Consider the following 18,864-nt stretch of genomic DNA (forward strand, 5'->3'; position numbering starts at 1 on the left):
GGGGTCCCGTGGATTTGGGGAGGGAGTGGGAAAGGACGAGTTGAACTCAGCCTTTGTTGAGGGTGTTTGGGGTTTTAATGAGGTGGGAAAGGATTTTGGGGTGGGGTTTGTTTTGGGAAAGGGATTTGTTTGGGTTTTTTTTTGGGGGGGGGATGGGGTGGGAGGGATTGCAGCACTTGGTTGGAGAGGGGATTTGGGGGATCCCGTAGATTTGGGGAGGAGGTGGGAAAGGACGGGTTGGGCTCAGCCTTTGTTGAGGGTGTTTTGGGGTTTTAATGAGGTGGGAAATGGATTTTGGGGCGGGTTTTTTTGGAGAGGGTGGGAGGGCTTGCACCAGGTGATGGGAGAGGGGATTTGGGGGGCTCCAGGGTGTCCCCGGGGGGGTTGTAGAGGGCTCGGGGTGGGGATGTGGATGTGCTGCGGTGCGGCAGCGCCGAGGCTGAGGCTGGATGCGGGGTTGCCATGACAACGCCATCCCCATCCTCATCCCCATCCTCATCCCCATCCCCGCCCCGCCGCCCCCGGCCCCACGAGGAGGAGGAGGGGGGGGGGGGGGGTTGCAGCCGCTGCCTTCATCCCCCGCAGCTTTTTTGGGGCGATTTTGGGGGGGTTTGGAGCCTCCTCGGTGCTGCAGGGGGATCCCCGTGTCCCCCAGCCTGGCAGGAGCGGGGGACAAGACCCCCTCAAAGTCCCCCAAACCCACCCCCAGATTCACCTTCCCGCCCCCAAATTCCCCTTCCCACCCCTCCCAGCCCATCCCAATCCTCCCCTTCCCCAAAATCTTCTCTTTGCTCCATCGGGGGGTGTTTTTGGGGAGGGGGCTCCTCGATCACTGCTGGGGGGGGGTTCGGTCCCCTGGAGCCCCCCCAGGCTCGGGGGTGTCCCTCAGGGCTGTCCCTGTCCCCCCCAGCCCCCTCTGAGCCCCCCACTCCGCTGTTTCCCAGTGAGGTTTTGGGGAGGGGGTCCCATTGTCCCCGCCACTTTGGTGGGGGACACCGCGGGGACACGGAGGTGACAGAGGTGACAACGCCCGCGGTGGCAGCGCCAGCACAGGCCCCACCCGGCTGCGTGGAGCTGGGGAAGGGTCTCCAACCCTCCGCCCCCCCGAGCCCACCGCGGCGTCACCGGCCTGGCACCCGCCAACCGCCGCCCGGGCGCGGTGACACCTGCCGGGTGTCGCCGGGGACAAAAGGCGGCGCGTAACCGAACCCGCCGGGTGACGCGCCCGCCGCCCCGGCTCGGTGGCACCGCGGCTCGGCGGGATGTTCGGTCAGTTCCCGACGGGAACACGGGAATGTCACCGCCGGGAATGTCCCTCCCCCGGCCCGCGGGAACGCCTCGGCGCCGCTCCCGCAGCTGCGCCCGTGACAGGCGGAGCCGGGGCCATGAGCTCAGCGGGGAGCGAGGCACCGGCTGGCACCGGCGGGAGGGGGGGACAGCCCGGGAGGGGGGCGCGGCTGCGGTGACACCCCCGGGAGCACCGGGAGCTCGGGGGGCGACAGCGCCGCGAGGGAGGGGGCGACAGTTCGGGGTCGATGACAACCGAGCAGGTGACAGCGCCAGCGCCAGCGGCAGCTCTCCGGGGCCGGCGGCTCCGCTCCCGCATCTCCCCCCCACGGCCCCGGGCGCCGCTCCCGCCGCGCTTTTCTTCGGTGCGGCGTTCACTTTAAAAATGCAAATCAGCCCCCTCCCCGCGCGCGGCGCGGCGGCGCCTCAGCCAATGGGAGGCGGCGGCCGCTGGCTGCGGTCACCGCTGCCGGGCTCGCTGGCCAATAGCGGCGCGGTTCGGCGGGAGGGGGCGTGTCCGGCCCCGCCCCCGGCGCGGTCCCGGCGCGGTCCCGGCGCGGTCCCGGGGCGGCGGCGGCGGCGGAGCGGGGCGGGGGCGGCCCCGCAGGTGAGTCCCGCGTCCTGCCCGGGGCGGGCCCCGAGCCCCGAGCCCCACACCGGGGGGGGGGATCCCGCCTCCGTGAGCCCCCCAGCCCAGCCCCGCCCCCGCCCCGGCTCCGGTCCCGCCGTTCACGCCGCCCCCGCAGCATCGCCCTCAGCGCGGTACGGGGGTGCAGCCCTACCGGGGACCCCCCCCCCGCCCTTTCCCATCACGGTGCGCCGCGCCCCCCCCCGCCCCGCGCCCCCCGGTAATAAAGCCCCGGTGCCCCGGTGCAGCCCCCGCTGGCCGCGATCCCGGTGCCGGTGCTGCGGGCGGCCCCCCCCCCCCGCCATCCCCCCCCTGCTGCAGGTGCAGGGCTCGCTCCACCGCTTTCCCTCCTTTTTTTTAGTTTTTATTTTTATCTTTTTTATTATTTTTTTTATTTTTATTTTGGGGTGCACGCCCCGTCGTGTCCTCCCCCCCCCCCCGCGGTGCTCCCCGTTCTCGGCGGGTTTTGGGGTGCGCCCCCCCCGGTCCCCCCCATCCCATTCCCGAACCGCTCCCCCCGTTTCCTTCTGGGGGTGCCCCCCGCGCCCCGCTGAAGGTCACGGCTGCGGGGGGGTCCCCACCCGCCCGGTTTTTGGGGTACTCGGTGATTTGAGGGGGGGGTCCACACTGACCCCCCCCCAGCCCAACCCCGCACCCCCCGTCCCGCTCGGGGACTCGGTGGCCGCGGGGACTTTGGCCGGCGCCGCGTTCGTGGCGTTTGCGACCGCCCGGCACCGCCGGGATTTGGGGGGGGGACTGTGGGGGGGGGGTCCTGAGGGTCCCCCGCGACCCCTCCCGGCTTTTTTTGCCCCCCCAAACTGGGCAGGAGGGAAGGGGGGGTGGCCGCGCTGAGCCCGCCCCGCCGTGACACAGGTGGCTGCGCCGAGGGAGCGCGGGGTGCGGAGCGGGTTTTGGGGGGGCTGCAGCGCGCCCTGACCCCCCCCTTTCACCCCCGCAGACCCCCGGCATGCTCGGGGGGGCCCCGCGAACCCCGAGACAGCCCAGGGTGAGTCGTTTTTTGGGGGGGCTCCCCCTCCGGGGTGGCGCCAATTTTTGGGGTTTCCTGTTTTTCTTCGGTGCGCGGTGCGGGGGGGGTTGGGGGGCACAGCTCGGGGTGTGGGGGGCACGTCTGGGGTGGGGGGGCACCCCAATAATTTTTAGGGGGGTTGCTCTGCTTGGGGGGGGTGTAAATTTAGGGTGTGTGGTGGGGAAAACTTGGACTTTTATTTTTTATTTTTCTGTGGGTTCCGGGGGGATTTTTTGGGGGGGTTTTTTGGTTTTTTTTTTTCTTTGCGGGGGGGGCACGGGCAGGGCGGGGTGTGCGGGGGGAGCAGCCGCGGCCTCACACGCAGCAGCAGCAGCAGCAGCAGCAGCGAACCGCTCATTTATTATTGATCTGCGTATCTGGTGTCGGGCCCTGCGCCGCCCCGGTGACCCCCCCCCCGGTACCGGTGACCCCCCCCCCCCCCGGTTATCCCGGGGGTGCCGCACACCTTGGGGAAGGGTCGCTGGATGGTGGGGGGAGGGAAAACCTCGCGGTTTCCATGGTCACCGGGCTGCGTTTTCCCGGGAAAAGCGATAAAAGGGGTGGGGGGCCACCCCGGTGACCCCCCCCCGGTAACTCCCGGTGTGTCCCCCCCCCCCCCTCAGGGTACCGGGAGTTGAGCTGCGGGGTCCCCGCGGTGCTGTCCCCCCCACCCCGGCCCCAAAATGTCCTATTTCACCGAGCACTTCTGGGTAAGCCGGGCCCCCCCACCCTTGGGTGCCCCCCCACCCTCAGAGACCCCCCCGCCCCCCCAAAAAAAAACCCCTTTGGGGGGTGAATTTTCCAGGCCCGTTAACTCCCGTTAATTTCCGTTAATGCCATTAGTTAATTAATGAATGGGGGGTGCGCGGTGTGGGGTGTGTTTGGGGGGGGGTCTGGGGTGACATCGCTGTCCCCTTCCCCCCCCTCCATGGGGGTCCCCAAGCCTGGGAGGGGGGGGACAGGGGAGAAGTCACGTGGTCGGCGCTTCCTGGTTTGTCGGGCGGCTGCTGCCACCTTCCTCTTCCTCCTGCCTCAGTTTCCCCCGTGCCCCCCCAGCCCCTCCTCTTCCTCCTGCCTCAGTTTCCCCTCTGGGTTCACCTGGGTTCACTTCACCTGAGGTGGAGCCCTTTTGTGGGGGGGGACAACACCCCAAATAACCCCGGGGGCTTTTGGGGTTCAGGGGAGCACCCGGGGGTGGTTCTGGGCAGGGGTGGGGGGGCTCAGCGCGCCGTTTTGGGGGGGTTTGGTCCCCGGGGAAAGGGGGGCGGGGGGGATTTGGGCTTCGGGGTCTGAGGGCGGGGAGGGCTCCCGGCAGGGCGAGAAGAACCACGGCTTCGACGTGCTCTACCACAACATGAAGCACGGGCAGATCTCCACCAAGGAGCTCGCCGACTTCGTCCGGGAGAGGTACCGGGGGGGTGGGGACAATCCCTGGGGGAGGGGCGGGGGGAGGGATGGGATTTGGGACACCCCCAAACCTTGTCCCCATCCCAAATCCCCCCTCCCCGCCGTCCCCAGGGCTGCCATCGAGGAGAACTACGCCAAGGCCATGGTGAAGCTGTCCAAGATGGCCACCAACGGCACCCAGCTGGGGTACGGGCAAGGGGGGGACTTTGGGGCACCTGCGGGTGGCTCTGGGGACCCGGGTGACGCTCCCGGTGGCCCCGCGGGCAGGACCTTCGCCCCTCTCTGGGAGGTTTTCCGCATCTCCTCGGACAAGCTGGCCCTGTGCCACCTGGAGCTGATGAAGAAGCTGCACGAGCTCATCAAGGAGATCTCCCGTTACGGCGAGGAACAGGGCCGGGTGCACAAGAAGGTACCGCTCGCTGTCCCCGTCCTGTCCCCTCCCTGGTGTCCCCGGGCCGCCCAGGCCCACGCTGGTGTCCCCCGGCAGTCCAAGGAGGAGGTGTCGGGCACGCTGGAGGCCGTGCAGCTGCTGCACGGGGTGGCCCAGCTGCTGCCCAAGTCCAAGGAGAGCTACCACAGCAAGTGCCAGGAGTACGAGAGGCTGCGCAAGGAGGGCACCAGCCAGAAGGAGATCGACAAGGTGACACACCCCGCGCGGTGGCCCTGTCCCCTCCCCTCGGGGTGGTCCCTGTCCCCCCCTGGGTGGCCCCTGGCTCCTGTCCCTCCCCTGATGGTCTCAATGGTCCCTGTCCCCTCGTGGTGGTTCTTGTTCCTCCTCCCTGTGGTCAGTGTCACCCCCCCCGGATGGTCCTGTTGTCCCCCAGTGATCCCTGTCCCCTCCCCTTGGGGTGGTTCCTGTCCCCCCTGGGTGGCTCCTGACTCCTGTTGGTGGTTCCTGTCCCTCCCCTGATGGTCTCAGTGGTTGCCGTCCCCTCCTTGTGGTCGCTGTCACCCCCCTCAGTGGTCCTTGTCCCTTCCCTGGTGATGCTTGACCCTCCCTCGATGGTCCTGTTGTCCCCCAGTGATCCCTGTCCCTTCCCTGGTATCCCTGTCCCCTCCCTGGTGGCTTCTGTCTCCCCCCTGGGTGGTCCCTGTCCCCTCCCTGGTATCCCTGTCCCCTCCCTGGTGGCTCCTGTCTCCCCCCTGGGTGGTCCCTGTCCCCTTCCTGGTGGCCTCTGTCATTGTCCTGCATTGTTCCTTGTCCCCTCTGGATGGTTCTTGTCCTTTTCCCAAAGATTCCTGTCATTCCCTCTGATGGTCCCTGTCCCCTCTGGATGGTCCCTGTCCCCTTCCTGATGATCCCTGTCCTTTTCTCGGCTGTCCCCTGTCCCCTGGGTGGCTCTTGTCCCATCCCTGACCATCCCTGTCGTTCTCCTGGCTGTCCCCTGGATTGTCCGTGTCCTTGTCCTGGCTGTCCCCTGGCTGCTCCCTGTCCCCTCCCTGACCATCCCTGTCATTCTCACAGCTGTCTCCTCCCCTGGCTGTTCTCTGTCCCGTGGGTAGTCCCTGTCCCACCCCTCACAATCCCTGTCACTGTCCCCCGGCTGTCCCCTGTCCGGTCCCTGTCCCCTCCCTGATGATCCCTGTCATTGTCCCCTGGCTGTCCCCTGGGTACTCCCTGTCCCGTTCCTGTCGATCCCCGTCATTGAACTGTCTGTCCCCCGGCTGTCCCGTGTCCCCTGGGTGGTCCCTGTCCCCTGTCCTGTTCCTGATGATCCCTGTCATTGTCCCTCATCTGTCCCCTGGCTGTCCCCTGTGTGTCCCTGTCCCCTCCCTGACGATCCCTGTCACCGTCCCCGGCTGTCCCCGTGTCCCCGGGCGGCGGCGCAGGCGGAGCTCAAGTCGCGGAAGGCGGGCGAGGCGCTGCGCCGGGCGGTGGAGAAATACAACACGGCCCGTGCCGACTTCGAGCAGCGCATGCTGGACTCGGCCATGGTGGGCACGGGGAAGGGATGGGCAGGAGGGGATTTGGGAAAGGGTTGGGATTTGGGAAAGGGATGGGCAGAGGGGGATTTGGGAAAGGGTTGGGAACCCATGGGATTGGGGAAAGGGATGAGCGTTGGTGGGATTTGGGCAGGGATGGGCACTGGGACCCGCCGCCCTTCCATGGGGACATGCCACCCATCCCAACCCCTTCCCACAGCCCACCTGGGGACATCCCACCTATTCCAACCCCCCTTCCTGACCCACCTGGGGACATCCCACCCTTCCCAAACCCTTCCCAGCCCACCTGCCCATCCCTTGGGACACACCCCCACTCTCTGACCCCCCGTTTTTCCCTCTCCAGCGCTTCCAGGAGGTGGAGGAAGCCCACCTGCGGCACATGAAGGGGCTCATCGGCTCCTACTCGCACTCTGTGGAGGACACCCACGTGCAGATCGGCCAGGTGAGTCCCCAGGTGAGCGGCCCCCTCCCCATTCCCGTTTTCCCCTCGTTATTCCATGCCCCCTTCCCCCCCCCCTTTTTTTCTTTTGTTGTTGTTTCCCTCCCGCAGGTGCACGAGGAGTTCAAGCAGAACGTGGAGAACATCGGCACCGAGATGCTGCTGCGGAGGTTTGCCGAGAGCAAGGGCACGGGGAGAGAGCGGCCAGGTGAGCTGGGGTGGGCCGGGATAGATCCCTGATCCCGGCTGATCCCATCTGATCCCTGATCCCGGGCTGATCCCTGATCCTGGGCTGATCCCGGCTTATCCAGGCCAATCCTGGGCGATCTGGGCTGATCCCAGCTGATCCTGGGCTGATCCCGGCTGATCCCAGCTTATCTCGGCTGATCTGGCTTATCTGGGTTGATCCTGGCTGATCCCTGATCCTGGGCCGATCCGGGCTGATCTCAGCTTATCTGGGATGATCCTGTGCTGATCCCGGCTGATTTGGCTTATCTGGGCCGATCCTGAGCTGATCCCAGGCTGATCCCAGTTTCTCTGGGCTGATCCCGGGCCGATCCTGGCCGATCCCGGGGCCGATGCCGGGGCTGACCCCTGGTATGATCCCAGGCCGATCCTGGCCGATCCCGGGGCCGATCCCTGGTATGATCCCAGGCCGATCCTGGCCGATGCCGGGGCTGACCCCGCTGTCCCCGCAGGAGCGCTGGATTTCGAGGAGTACCGGCAGGCGCCAGCGCAGGAAGGCAAGTACGTCTGCACGCGGCGGGGGCGGTGGGGGCGGCGGGGACCCCTCCTCACCCCGTCCCTGCCCCCCCAGGGCCCAAGAGGAGCCGCAGCAAAGCCTTCCGCATCCCGGGGCTGGGCCGCAGGGAGCGCGAGCGGGACGCTGTGTAAGAGCCTGAATCCCGGTGTTCCCGAATCCCTGTGTTCCCGAATTCCGGTGTCCCTGCATTCCCGAATCCCGAATCCCTGCATTCCTGTATTCCTAGCATTCCTGGCATTCCTGTATTCCCGAATCCCTGCATTCCTGCATTCCCAAATCCTGGTGTCCCTGCATTCCCAAATCCCAGTGTTCCTGCATTCCCGAATCCCTGCATTCCTGAATCCTGGTGTCCCTGCATCCCTTGCATTTCTGCATCCCTGCATTCCCTCATCCTTACACCCTGGCATTCCTGCATCCCTTTCCTGCATCCCTGCACCCTTGAAGCCTTGCATCCCTGCGTCCCTTTGTTCTTGGATCCCTGCATTCCCACATCCTGGCATCCCAGCATCCCTGCGTTTTTCCATCTCAGCATTCCTGCATCCTGGCAGCTTTGCATCCCTGCGTTGTTTCATCCCTGAATTCCCACATCCCTGAATTCCCATGTCCTATATCCCCAAATTCCTGCATCCTTGAGTTCCCACGCCCCTGCATCCTGAATTCCTGTATCCTTGAGTTCTCACATCCCTGAATTCCTACATCCTATATCCCTGAATCCCTGCGTCCCCGAATTCCCACATCCCTGCATCCTGAATTCCCACGTCCTATATCCCTGAATTCCCTCATCCCTGAATTCCTGAATTCCCACATCCCACACCCCATCCCCCTGCGCCCCCTGACTGTCCCCGTGTCATTCCGCAGGGACTCCCCGGATAACGACCTGGTGAGTGTCCCGGTGCCCCCCCGAGCCTCCGACCCCACCGTTCCCGCACTGGGAGCACTGGGAGCACTGGGAATACTGGGAATGTCCCTGCAGGGCTGCCCGGAGGTGGACGAGGACGGGTTCACCGTGCGCCCCGACATCGCCCGCAGTATCCTTGGACACGGCGGGGAAAACCTGGGAATTCTGGGGGGGAAACCCAGGAATTCTGGGGGGAAAAACCTGGGATTTTTGTGGGGGAAACCGGGGGAATTCTGAGGGGGAAAACCTGGGGAAATTCCGGGGGGAGAACCTGGGAATTCTGGGGGGGGGGGGGGGAAAACTGGGGAACTCTGGAGGGAAAACCTGGAGGAATTCTGAGGGGAGAAAAACCTGGCAATTCTGGGGCAAAAACCTGGGAATTCTGGGGAGGGGATTTTTGCGGGCATCCGAGGAGAATTCCCGGCGGGAATTGTCGCCTTGACGGGGCTCAGGCGAGGCGGAGAACGCCGGCTGCTCGTCCAGCGACTCGGACTACGACGAGGACGAGCCGCGCCGGTTCTACGTGCACATCAAACCCCTGCAGCCGCCCGGCAGCGCCGAGGCCGCCGTGGAGCAGCTCAAGGCCACCGTGGGGACCCTCATCCTGGCCCCCGGCGGCGTTGGGGTGAGCCTGGGGGGCCGCGGGGACCTCGGGGTGACACCCCCGCCCCAGTGTCACCTCAGCCCCTGTCCCCGTTGTCTCCTCGCAGGGCACCGTCAGGAGGCAGACAGCGCGTGAGTGGGGACGGGGAGGGGGGCCTTGGGGACGGGGTGGCATTGCTGGAGCCGTGTCCTGGGGGCGGGGTGGCATTGCTGGGAGCCCTTCATCGGGGACATCCCCCCCTTCCTGAGTCCCCGCCCTTGGGGACATCCCACCCTTCCTTAAAACCAATCCTTGGGGACATCCCATCCTTCCTGAGCCCCCAGCCTTGGGGACATGGTGGCATTGCTGGGACCCTTTCCTTGGGGACATGGTGTCATTCCTGAGTCCCCTGCCTTGGGGACATCCCACCCTTCCTGAGACCCTTTCCTTGGGGACATGGTGTCATTCCTGGGACCCCTGCCTTGGGGGCGTGGTGGCATTGCTGGGAGCCCTTCATTGGGGACATCCCACCCTTCCTTAAAACCAATCCTTGGGGACATCGTGTCCTCCCTGGGTGCTCTTCCATGGGGACGTCCCATCCTTCCTGAGACCCCTGCCTTGGGGACGTGATGTCATTGCTGGGACCCCTGCCCTGGGGACGTCACATCTTTCCTGAGCCCCTTTCCTTGGGGACATCCCACCCTTCCTGCGCCCCATTCCCTGCCCACTTGTCCACCCCGTGGGGACACCCCCCCCTCACCCCGTGTCCCCTCACGGTGACATCCCTCCACAGGACACGCCGCGTCCCTGACCCCGGCCCCGGGTGACACGGACCCCGAGGGGACACTGGCGGCGGGTGAGGCCGGGCTGGGGGTCCTGGAGGGGATTTGGGGGGCACATGAGGGGTCCTGGGGGGCGGGGAGCACTGCAGCGTCCCCTGTCCCCGCAGGTGACAGCACGGGGAGGGCTCTCCCGGCAGCACAGGTGAACAGGTAGGGGACAGGGACGGATCAGGGGTGCCATGGGGTGGCCACCCCCCGTATTTGGGGGGGTCCCGGGTGGGCTTTGAGCCCCCCCCCCCCCCAGCTCTGTCCCTGTGGCAGCGGCCCCGGGAAGCCCCCCCAGGACACGCTGCCCTCGGCCGCGCTCTTCGGGCCCCCCCTGGAGTCGGCGTTCGAGGGAGAGGAATTCCCGGGTGAGGATCTGGGGAATGGGCTGGGAACGGGATTGGGATGGGATAGGGACAGGGTGGGGAATGGGCTGGGGATGGGATTGGGATGGGATGGGATGGGGACAGGGTGGGGAATGGGCTGGGGATGGGAACGGGATGGGGAATGGGGGATGGGATGGGGATGGGGTGGGGAATGGGATGGGGAACAGGATGGTGGATAGAATGGGGATGGGATGGGAACAGGTTGGGATGGGGCCAGGATGGGGAACGGGGTGGGAACAGGGTGGGAGATGGGATGGGGACGGGATGGGGATGGGGATGGGGATGGGAACCCCCCCGTGGGGAGGGGTCCGCGCTCTGACGGCGGCTGCCCCGCAGCCCCCCGCTCCTACGTCCTCACCTCGTCGTCGTCGCCCTTCTCGTCCTCGTCCCCGGAGAACGTGGAGGACTCGGGGCTGGACTCGCCCTCCCACCCCGCCCCCGGCCCCTCCCCGGACTCCCGGCCCTGGAGCCCGCAGCCGGGCACTCCGCAGAGCCCCGGCCCCAAACCGGAGGCCGGGCTGCCCCCCAACCCCGCCGCCAGCAGCGCCTGGGCCCCCCGGCCCCGCAGCCCCTCCGGCCGCCTCCCCGAGCCCCCCAACTTCGCCGTTTTCAGCGGCCCCGGCGCCGAGGGGCTCTGGGGGGACGCGGGGGCCGCGCCCCGGGGTCGCAGCCGCTGCCTGAGCGGCCCCGTCCCGCGGGAAGCCCCCTCGCCGGACCCTTTTGGGGACCCCCAGGTGTGGGGCAGAGCCCGCAGCCCCGGCGGGGAGCAGCCCCCCGTGACGCGTCCTTCCTCCAACTCGGCCTCCTCCTCTTCCTCCTCGCCCGCCCCCCCGAGCGGGGGGGAGTCCTCCAGCCCCTCGCCCTGGGGCTGCCCCGGGCCGGGGCCGAGGCTGAGCGAGGGGGGCTCGGCGGGGACCCCCCCCTTGCAGTCGGAGCCGGGTGAGTGCTGGGGGGAGCTGCCCCACAGGGCCCCGAAATCTGACCACCAGAGCCCCCAAACTCTGCCCCCCATGACCCCTAAATCTGACCACCAGAGCCCCCAAACTCTGCCCCCCATGACCCCGAAATCTGACCACCAGAGCCCCCAAACTCTGCCCCCCATGACCCCGAAATCTGACCACCAGAGCCCCCAAACTCTGCCCCCCATGATCCCTAAACTTGTCCTCCCTGACCCCCAACTCTGCCCCCCACGACCCCTAAACCTGCCCCCATCACCTCCGTTTCTGTCCCCCTGAACTCTGCCCCCCATTCCCCCAAACTCTGTCCCCAATGACCCCGAAATCTGCCCCCCAGTTAGCCTGAACTGTGCCCCCCATAACCCCCAGGTTTGTCCCCCAACTCCAGCCCCCGACCCCACCCCACAACCGAGCTCCTGGGGTGGGTCCTGGGTCCCGGGGGGGCGGTCTTGGATCCCGGGGGGAGGTTTTGGATCCCCGTGGTGGGTCCCGAATCCCGGGGGGAGGTTTTGGATCCTTGTGGGGGGGGGTCCTGCCGTGTCGGGGCTCTCCCCTCACCCCCCATTCGTGCCCCCCTCCCCCCCAGATTCCGCCCCCTCCTGGCCCAGCGCCGCCCCCCGGGACGTTCCTCTGGTGGCCCCCCCGCGCCGCTCCCGCAGCAAGCGGCCGCCGGCCGGGCCGGGCAGCAACGGCGACCTGGTGCGGGGCCGGGGGGGACAGGGGACCCCCGGGAGGGGAGGGAGCCGAGACCCCCGGGCTGGGGACGGGGGAGCGGGGACCCCCGGGAGGGTCGGGGGAGGAGAGGGGAACGGGGGTGGGAGGGGGAGCGGGGACTCCCGGGCTGGGCTGGGGGAGAGGGCACCCTCCCCTCGGTCTGGGGGGGGGGAGCGGGGACCCCCGGGAGAGGGAGAGTGGGGACCCCCGGGCTGGGCTGGGGGGAGCGGGGAACCCTGGGATGGAAGAGGGGACCCCCGGGCTGGGCTGGGGAGGGGGGCGCGGAGACCCCCGGGAGGGGCGGTGAGGCTTCCCAGTGCTCCCAGTATGGGAATGGCGGCGCTGGGAAGGGGGAACTGGGAGGAGAGATAACCTGGGGGATGATAACGGGGGAGGTGGGAAGGAGTGAGGAATGGAGGGGTGTGGGAATTCAGGGATATAGGATGCGGGAACTCAGGGATGTGGGAACTCGGGGATGTGGGAACTCATGGATGCGGGAATTCAGGGATGCAGGAATTCAGGGATGCAAGTTTGTGGAATGCAGGGATACGGAGTTTGGGAATTCAGGGGTGCGGGATGCAGGACTTGGGAATGCAGGGGTACACAGGAGTGCCGGGACATGGAATTCGGGGATGCTGGGACGTGGAATTCAGGACTGCAGGGATGTGTAATTTTGGGATGCAGGGATGCAGGATTTGGGAATTCAGGGCTGCAGGATTTGGGGATTCAGGGGTGCAGGGCTGCAGGATTCAGGGCTGCAGGGATGTGGCATTCAGGGCTGCAGGATTTGGGGATTCAGGGCTGCAGGATTTGGGGCTGCAGGGATGTGGAATTCAGGGGTGCAGGGATGCAGGATCTGGGGATTCAGGGATAAGGAATTCAGGGATGCAGGATTTGGGGCCGCAGTGCTGCAGAATTCTGGGATGCGGAATTCGGGGCTGCAGGGATGTGGAGTTCAGGGGTGCAGGATTTGGGAATTCGGGGCTGCAGGATTCGGGGCTGCAGGGATGTGGCATTCAGGGCTGCAGGATGTGGGGATTCAGGGCTGCAGGATTCGGGGCTGCAGGGATGTGGAGTTCAGGGGTGCAGGATTTGGGAATTCAGGGCTGCAGGATTCGGGGCTGCAGGGATGTGGCATGCAGGGGTGCAGGATGTGGGGATTCAGGGCTGCAGGATTCGGGGCTGCAGGGATGTGGGGATTCAGGGCTGCAGGGATGTGGCATTCAGGGCTGCAGGATGTGGGGTGGCAGGGATGTGGCATTCAGGGCTGCAGGGATGTGGCATTCAGGGCTGCAGGGTGTGCGGCGGCAGGCCCGCAGACACCCACCCGGCCCCGCTGCCCCGGCAGTCGCGCTCGCTGAGCCCGTCGCCCTCGTGGAGCTGCGGCCCCTCGCACTCGGCCCCCGCCAGCCTGGGCGAGCGCGGCTTCTTCTCGGCGGCGCCGCCCGCGCTCGGTGCGTGCCGGGGGCGGGTTTGGGGACGGGGGAGCCCCGGGAGGGGGGGGGCCCAGCCCTGCCCTGACCCCTGCGCCCCCTCCCCAGGGCTGTCCCGCGGCCCCAGCCCGGTGGTGCTGGGCTCGCAGGACGCGCTGCCCGTGGCCGCCGCCTTCACCGAGTACGTGCACGCCTATTTCAAGGGGCGCGACGCCGACAGGTAACGGGGCCGGGGCCGGGCGTGGGATTGTCCCTTCTCTGAGCCAAAAATGGGGTAAAGGTTGTCCCTTTTCTCACCCAGAGATAGGGGAAAGATTGTCTCTTTTCTGAGCCAAAAATGGGGTAAAGGTTGTCCCTTTTCTGAGCCAAGGATGGGGAAAGATTGTCCCTTTTGTCACCCAGAGATGGGGAACGATTGTCCCTTTTGTCACCCAGAGATGGGGAACGATTGTCCCTTTTGTCACCCAGAGATGGGGAAAGATTGTCCCTTTTGTCACCCAGAGATGGGGAACGATTGTCCCTTTTCTCACCCAGAGATGGGGCAATTCAGAGGAGTTTTAAAGTTTTTTATTCCATTTTTAGTCTCGTGTGAAGGGTGAGGCGGGGCAGGTGTTATAATTCGCGCCATCACAATCAGAAGCCAAACTTTTTTTTTAAAATTACAATTCATTAGAAGTCATTCCTGACCCCCCGGGGTGTCCCCCTGACCCCCAAGAGTGTCCCCTTGACCCCGGGCATGTCCCCCTGGCTCTCGGGAGTGTCCCTCTGACCCTCGGGGTGTCCCCTGACCCCAGGGTGTCCCTGTCACCCCCTGTGTGTCCTGCCCAGGAGTGTCCCCTGACCCTCAGGGGTGTCCCCGTGACCCCGGGGGTGTCTGAGCCCTGCCGTGTCCTGCCCGGGGGTGTCCCCCTGACCCCCCCGGCACGTCCCCTGACCCCGGGCTGTCCCCGCAGCTGCCTGGTGAAGGTGACGGGCGAACTGACCATGTCGTTCCCCGCGGGCATCGTGCGGGTGCTGAGCGGCCCCGCGGCGCCGCCCGTGCTCAGCTTCAGGCTGCTGCAGGCGGGCGCCATCGAGCAGTTCCTGCCCAACGCCGAGCTGCTCTACAGGTGAGGGGACGGCGGGGACAGCCCCGGAGAGAGACACGGGGGGCAGTGGGGACAGCCCCAGAGACACGGGGGGCAGAGGTGGGGGGCAGGTGTTGGGGTACAGGGGGTGTCTGGGGGGATACAGGGGCTCTGGGAGGTGATGGATGGAGTGATGGGGCAGATTTTGGGGTACAGGAGGGGCACAGGGGATTTTGGGAAGCAGTGGGTGCCGTGGTGGGAGCAGATTTCGGGGTACAGGGGTCTTTGGGAAGTGGTGGGTGCAGTGATGGGGGCGGGCTTTGGGGTACAGGAGGGGAACAGGGGCCTTGGGAGGTGAGGGATGGAGTGATAGGGGGTGAGTTTTGGGGTGCAGGGGGTGTCTGGGGGGAATATAGGGGCTCTGGGAGGTGATGGGGGCAGATTTTGGGGTACAGGAGGGACACAGTGGACTGTGGGAGGTGATGGGTGCAGTGACCAGGGTGGGTTTTGGGGTACGGAGTGTCCCTGTTTTTTCAGGGATGTCCTGGGGAGCTGAGGGATGCAGCAATGGTGTGCCGAATTTTGGGATTTTGGGCCTCTGGGCATCCTGGGAATGCAACGATGGGGAGCTGAGTTTTGGGGGTTCCAGGGGATGCAGCAATGGGGGAGCCGAGTTCTGGTGCTCCCAGCGGTCTGGGGGGGCCGGTTTGGAGCTGGCTCTTGGGGTCCCACCTTCTGGGGGTGCCCAGACCCCGCTGCCCCTCTGTCCCCACGCCCCCAGCGACCCCTCGCAGAGCGACCCCAGCTGCAGGGACTTCTGGCTGAACATGGCAGCGCTGACGGGGCACCTGCAGCGCCAGGCCGAGCACAGCCCCGCCGCGCCCTACTACAACGTGGCCCTGCTCAAGTACCAGGTGAGAGCCCCGGGGGTCTGGGGGGCCGGGACCCCACGGGGTGGGAGGTGTGGGGTCTGGGGGGCCGGGACCCCACGGGGTGGGAGGTGTGAGGTCTGGGGGGCCAGGACCCCACGGGGTGGGAGGTGTGGGGTCTGGGGGACTGGGACCCCACGGGGTGGGAGGTGTGGGGTCTGGGGGACTGGGACCCCACGGGGTGGGAGGTGTGGGGTCTGGGGGGCCGGGACCCCACGGGGTGGGAGGTGCAGGGTCTGTGGTCCTGATCTTTCCCAGCAGGGACCCACCCTGTGCATGGGAGGGTCTCGGTGCCCCCCAAACCCCCTTAAACCCCCCCCAAAATTCCCCTAAACCCCCCAACCCCCCCTGTGCACCCCAGTTCTCTCGACTGGGCCCCAGTTCAACCCCCCTGACGCTGTGTGTGCGCTGGGAGTGGAGTACGGGTACAACGGGGGACCCACCCTGGGCACAGGGGTCCCGGTGCCCCCCAAACCCCAATAATCCCCCTGTAACCCCCCAGTTCTCGCGGCTGGGCCCCAGTTCAGCTCCCCTGAAGCTGTGTGTGCGCTGGGAGTGCGCGCCCGGCTCCACGCGGGTCTCGGTGGAGTACGGGTACAACGCGGCCGCCCTGGCGCTGCCCGTGCCCCTGGGGAACGTGCACGTCCTGCTGCCCCTGGAGGAGCCCCTGAGCAACCTGCGGCCGCAGCCCCCCGCCAGCTGGTACCGGGGACAGGGGGCGAACGGGGAGGGAGAGGAGGTGTGGGGTGCTGAGCCTTCGGAGGGTGGGAAACACGGGGTCTGGGGTCCTGGAAGATGGAGGGTTTGGGGTTCTGGGGCTGAATGGGGTGGGAAACACGGGGTCTGGGGTCCTGGGGCTGGGAGATGGAGGGTTTGGGGTCCTGAACCCCTTCACAGGGTGGGAGAGGTGAGATGGTCACGTTCTGAACCCCATCACAGGGTGGGAGATGTAGGATTTGGGATCCTGAACTCCCCCAGGGTGGGAGATGCGGGGTTTGGGGTCCTGGACCCTCACAGGGTGGGAGACACGGGGTTCTGGGGTCCTGGGGCTGGGAGATGCAGGGTTTGGGGTCCTGAGCCTCCCCAGGGTGGGAGAAGGGGCCCCCGGACTGGGAAATTGGAACACTGAGCTGGGAAACGGGAACCTTGAGCGGGAAATGGGGTCGCTGATGGGGTGAGGAAGGCAGGGAGGTGGGGATGGGCGGGAAGGGCTGGATTTTGGGGGTGTGGGGGCTTGAACCCCGGGAAAAAATGGGATTCTGAGCTCCGGGAAAAGGGGATCCTGAGCCCCGGGAAAAATGGGATTCTGAGCCCCCCCATAAAAGGGATTCTGAGTTCCCCAAAAAGGGGATTCTGAGTCTTAGGAAAACGGGAATCTGAGTCCCGGAAAAGGGGATTGAAAAGGGGATCCTGAGCCCCGGGAAAAGTGGATGCTGATCCCCTCATCCCGGCAGGAACCTGGAGGAGAAGCGGCTGCTCTGGAAGCTGCTGGACATCCCCGGCGCCCCGGGGCAGGGCGGTGAGAGCTCCGGGAGGAGGGAGGGGCACACCCGGGGCTGGGTGTGTGTGTGGGGGGGGGGGGGGTCTCCTCATACCGACCCCCTCCCCAACCCCTGTGTCCGTCCCCCGCCAGGCTGCGGGCGGCTCTCGGCCAGCTGGGAGCCGCTGGGGGGGCTCAGCAAGCCCAGCCCCGTGGCCGCGCAGTTCAGCAGCGAGGGCAGCACCTTGTCGGGGGTGGAGGTGGAGCTGGCGGGCGCCGGGTACCGCATGTCGCTGGTCAAGAAGAGGTTCGCCACAGGTGTGGTGGGTTTTGGGGGGCACGGGGGTGGGGGGTGGGGGGTCTCTTCATCACAGGCTTGGGGGGTGCGGGGTCTTCTCTCTATCCCCGGGGGTGGGGGGGGACAGGGGGGCCCTGCCCTGGGGTGTTTAGGGTCTCTTCCCTGGGGTATTTAGGGTCCCTGCCCTGTGGGTATTTGGGGTCTCTTCCCTGGGGTGTTTAGGGTCCCATCCCTGGGGTATTTAGGGTCCCTTCCCTGGGGTGTTTAGGGTCTCTTCTGTGCAGTATTTAGGGTCTCTTCCCTGGGGTATTTAGGGTCCCTGCCCTGTGGGTATTTGGGGTCTCTTCCCTGGGGTGTTTAGGGTCCCATCCCTGGGGTATTTAGGGTCCCTTCCCTGGGGTGTTTAGGGTCTCTTCTGCGCAGTATTTAGGGTTTCTTCCCTGGGGTATTTAGGGTTCCTGCCCTGTGGGGTCCCTTCCCTGGGGTATTTAGGGTTTCATCTGTGCAGTATTTAGGGTCTCTTCCCTGGGGTGTTTAGGGTCCCTTCCCTGGGGTATTTAGGGTCCCTTCCCTGGGGTATTTAGGGTTTCATCTGTGCCGTATTTAGGGTCTCTTCCCTGGGGTGTTTAGGGTTTTTTTCCCTGGGGTATTTAGGGTTTCATCTGTGCAGTATTTAGGGTCCCGTTCCTGCTCTTTGGGGTGCACAGGGGTCTTTTTCGTGCCTGGTGTCCCTTCTTCACTCCTGGGGTTGCTCAGGGTCCCTTCCCTGGGGTATTTGGGGTCTCTTCTCTGGGGTATTTAGGGTCCTTTCCCTATTCTTGGGGGTTGCACAGGGTCCCTTCCCTGGGGTATTTGGGGTCCCATTCCCTGCGTTTTGGGGTGCTCGGGGGTCCCATTCCCGCTCCCCCTTTCCCCCTTGCCCCCGTGGCCCTGAGGTGCTGAGATCCCTTTCCAGAGGGTCCTTTCCCTGCTCTCCGCCATCCTGGGGGGGGGGGGGTGGGGGTCCCCTCCTCCATTCCCACCTTTCCCCATTCCCACCTTTCCCCCGCAGGGATTTACCTGGCCGGGTCCTGAGCGCCCCCCGAGCCCCCCCCCCCCCGCGGTTTGTGTGGATTTGGGAACACTGGATGGAGGCGGGGCCGGGGAGGGGCCCCCGCCTCCTCTTCCTCCTCCTCCTCCTCCTCTTCCTCCTCCCCCTGGTTTTGCTCCTGCTCCTCCTCCTCGTGTCCCTGTCGCTGTCCCCGCCCCGCCGTGCTGTGAAGGGAGCAGGAGCCGCTCTTTTATTAAACATTTTATTTTCTAATAAATTCCACCCCGCCGGCTCTCGCCTCTCTCCTGCCGCGGCGCCCGTCCCATCAATCCCATCAATCCCATCCCATCCCATATTCCAATCTCATCCCATATTCCCATTCCATGCCATTCCATAAATCCAATTCAAATCTCAAGACATTCCATAAATCCCGTATTATTTCCATCCCATATTCCCATCCCGTGGATCCCATCCCGTATTCCCGTTCCATACCATCCCATAAATCCAATCCCAGTCTCAAGGCATTCCATCCCATGGATCCCACCACATCCCATAAATCTCATATTCCCATCCCATGGATCCCATAAATCCCATCCCATAAATCCCATCATTCCCATCCCATGGATCCCATCCCATATTCCCATCCCATAGATCCCATAATTCCCATCAATCCCATCCCGGGATCCTCCCGGAGCTCCCGGGAAGCGGCGCCGGCGGCTCCTCCCCGCGGGGAAACTGAGGCAGGGCCGTGCCGAGCCCTCGCTGTGC

The 18,864-nt window shown here is 65.9% G+C and overlaps 1 protein-coding gene across 10 annotated transcripts; it reads left to right on the forward strand.

The window, feature by feature from the left end:
• The first annotated feature begins 2,787 nt into the window (after positions 1–2,787).
• Positions 2,788–18,715, forward strand: FCHO1 (FCH and mu domain containing endocytic adaptor 1). Of its 10 annotated transcripts, none has more exons than XM_066205430.1 (28): positions 2,792–2,921; positions 3,566–3,652; positions 4,258–4,349; positions 4,461–4,535; positions 4,617–4,758; positions 4,837–4,989; positions 6,180–6,284; positions 6,637–6,735; positions 6,844–6,940; positions 7,431–7,475; positions 7,550–7,622; positions 8,354–8,375; positions 8,469–8,523; positions 8,846–9,018; positions 9,104–9,128; positions 9,770–9,832; positions 9,926–9,968; positions 10,080–10,171; positions 10,526–11,128; positions 11,732–11,844; positions 13,208–13,313; positions 13,401–13,512; positions 14,246–14,401; positions 15,141–15,273; positions 15,791–16,027; positions 16,743–16,807; positions 16,922–17,086; positions 18,118–18,709. In XM_066205430.1, exons 2-28 carry the CDS (start codon positions 3,626–3,628, stop codon positions 18,491–18,493), a joined length of 3,447 nt encoding a protein of 1,148 aa, XP_066061527.1. In that variant the 5' UTR covers positions 2,792–2,921; positions 3,566–3,625; the 3' UTR covers positions 18,494–18,709. The 10 variants fall into 10 exon arrangements, with proteins under 10 accessions (XP_066061532.1, XP_066061528.1, XP_066061526.1 ...); XM_066205436.1 differs by having other exon boundaries at positions 2,793–2,921; positions 15,791–15,990; positions 18,118–18,237; XM_066205431.1 differs by having other exon boundaries at positions 2,789–2,921; positions 6,637–6,940; positions 16,922–17,075; positions 18,118–18,378.
• Positions 18,716–18,864: the final 149 nt, after the last annotated feature.

The sequence above is a fragment of the Chamaea fasciata genome, unplaced genomic scaffold (genome assembly GCF_029207755.1).
Source record: "Chamaea fasciata isolate MVZ Bird 193981 ecotype frontalis unplaced genomic scaffold, bChaFas1.0.hap1 SCAF_28, whole genome shotgun sequence".
Lineage (NCBI taxonomy): Eukaryota > Metazoa > Chordata > Aves > Passeriformes > Sylviidae > Chamaea > Chamaea fasciata.

What these genes read in the sequence shown, in the direction of transcription:
- FCHO1 (XM_066205426.1), top strand. Translation starts at nt 3,626, where the DNA reads ATGTCCTATTTCACCGAGCACTTCTGG. An exon ending in CCGGCAGCACAGGTGAACAG is followed by an intron (nt 9,969 to 10,079) that starts GTAGGGGACAGG and finishes TCCCTGTGGCAG; the next exon opens with CGGCCCCGGGAAGCCCCCCC. An exon ending in CGGCGCCCCGGGGCAGGGCG is followed by an intron (nt 16,808 to 16,921) that starts GTGAGAGCTCCG and finishes GTCCCCCGCCAG; the next exon opens with GCTGCGGGCGGCTCTCGGCC.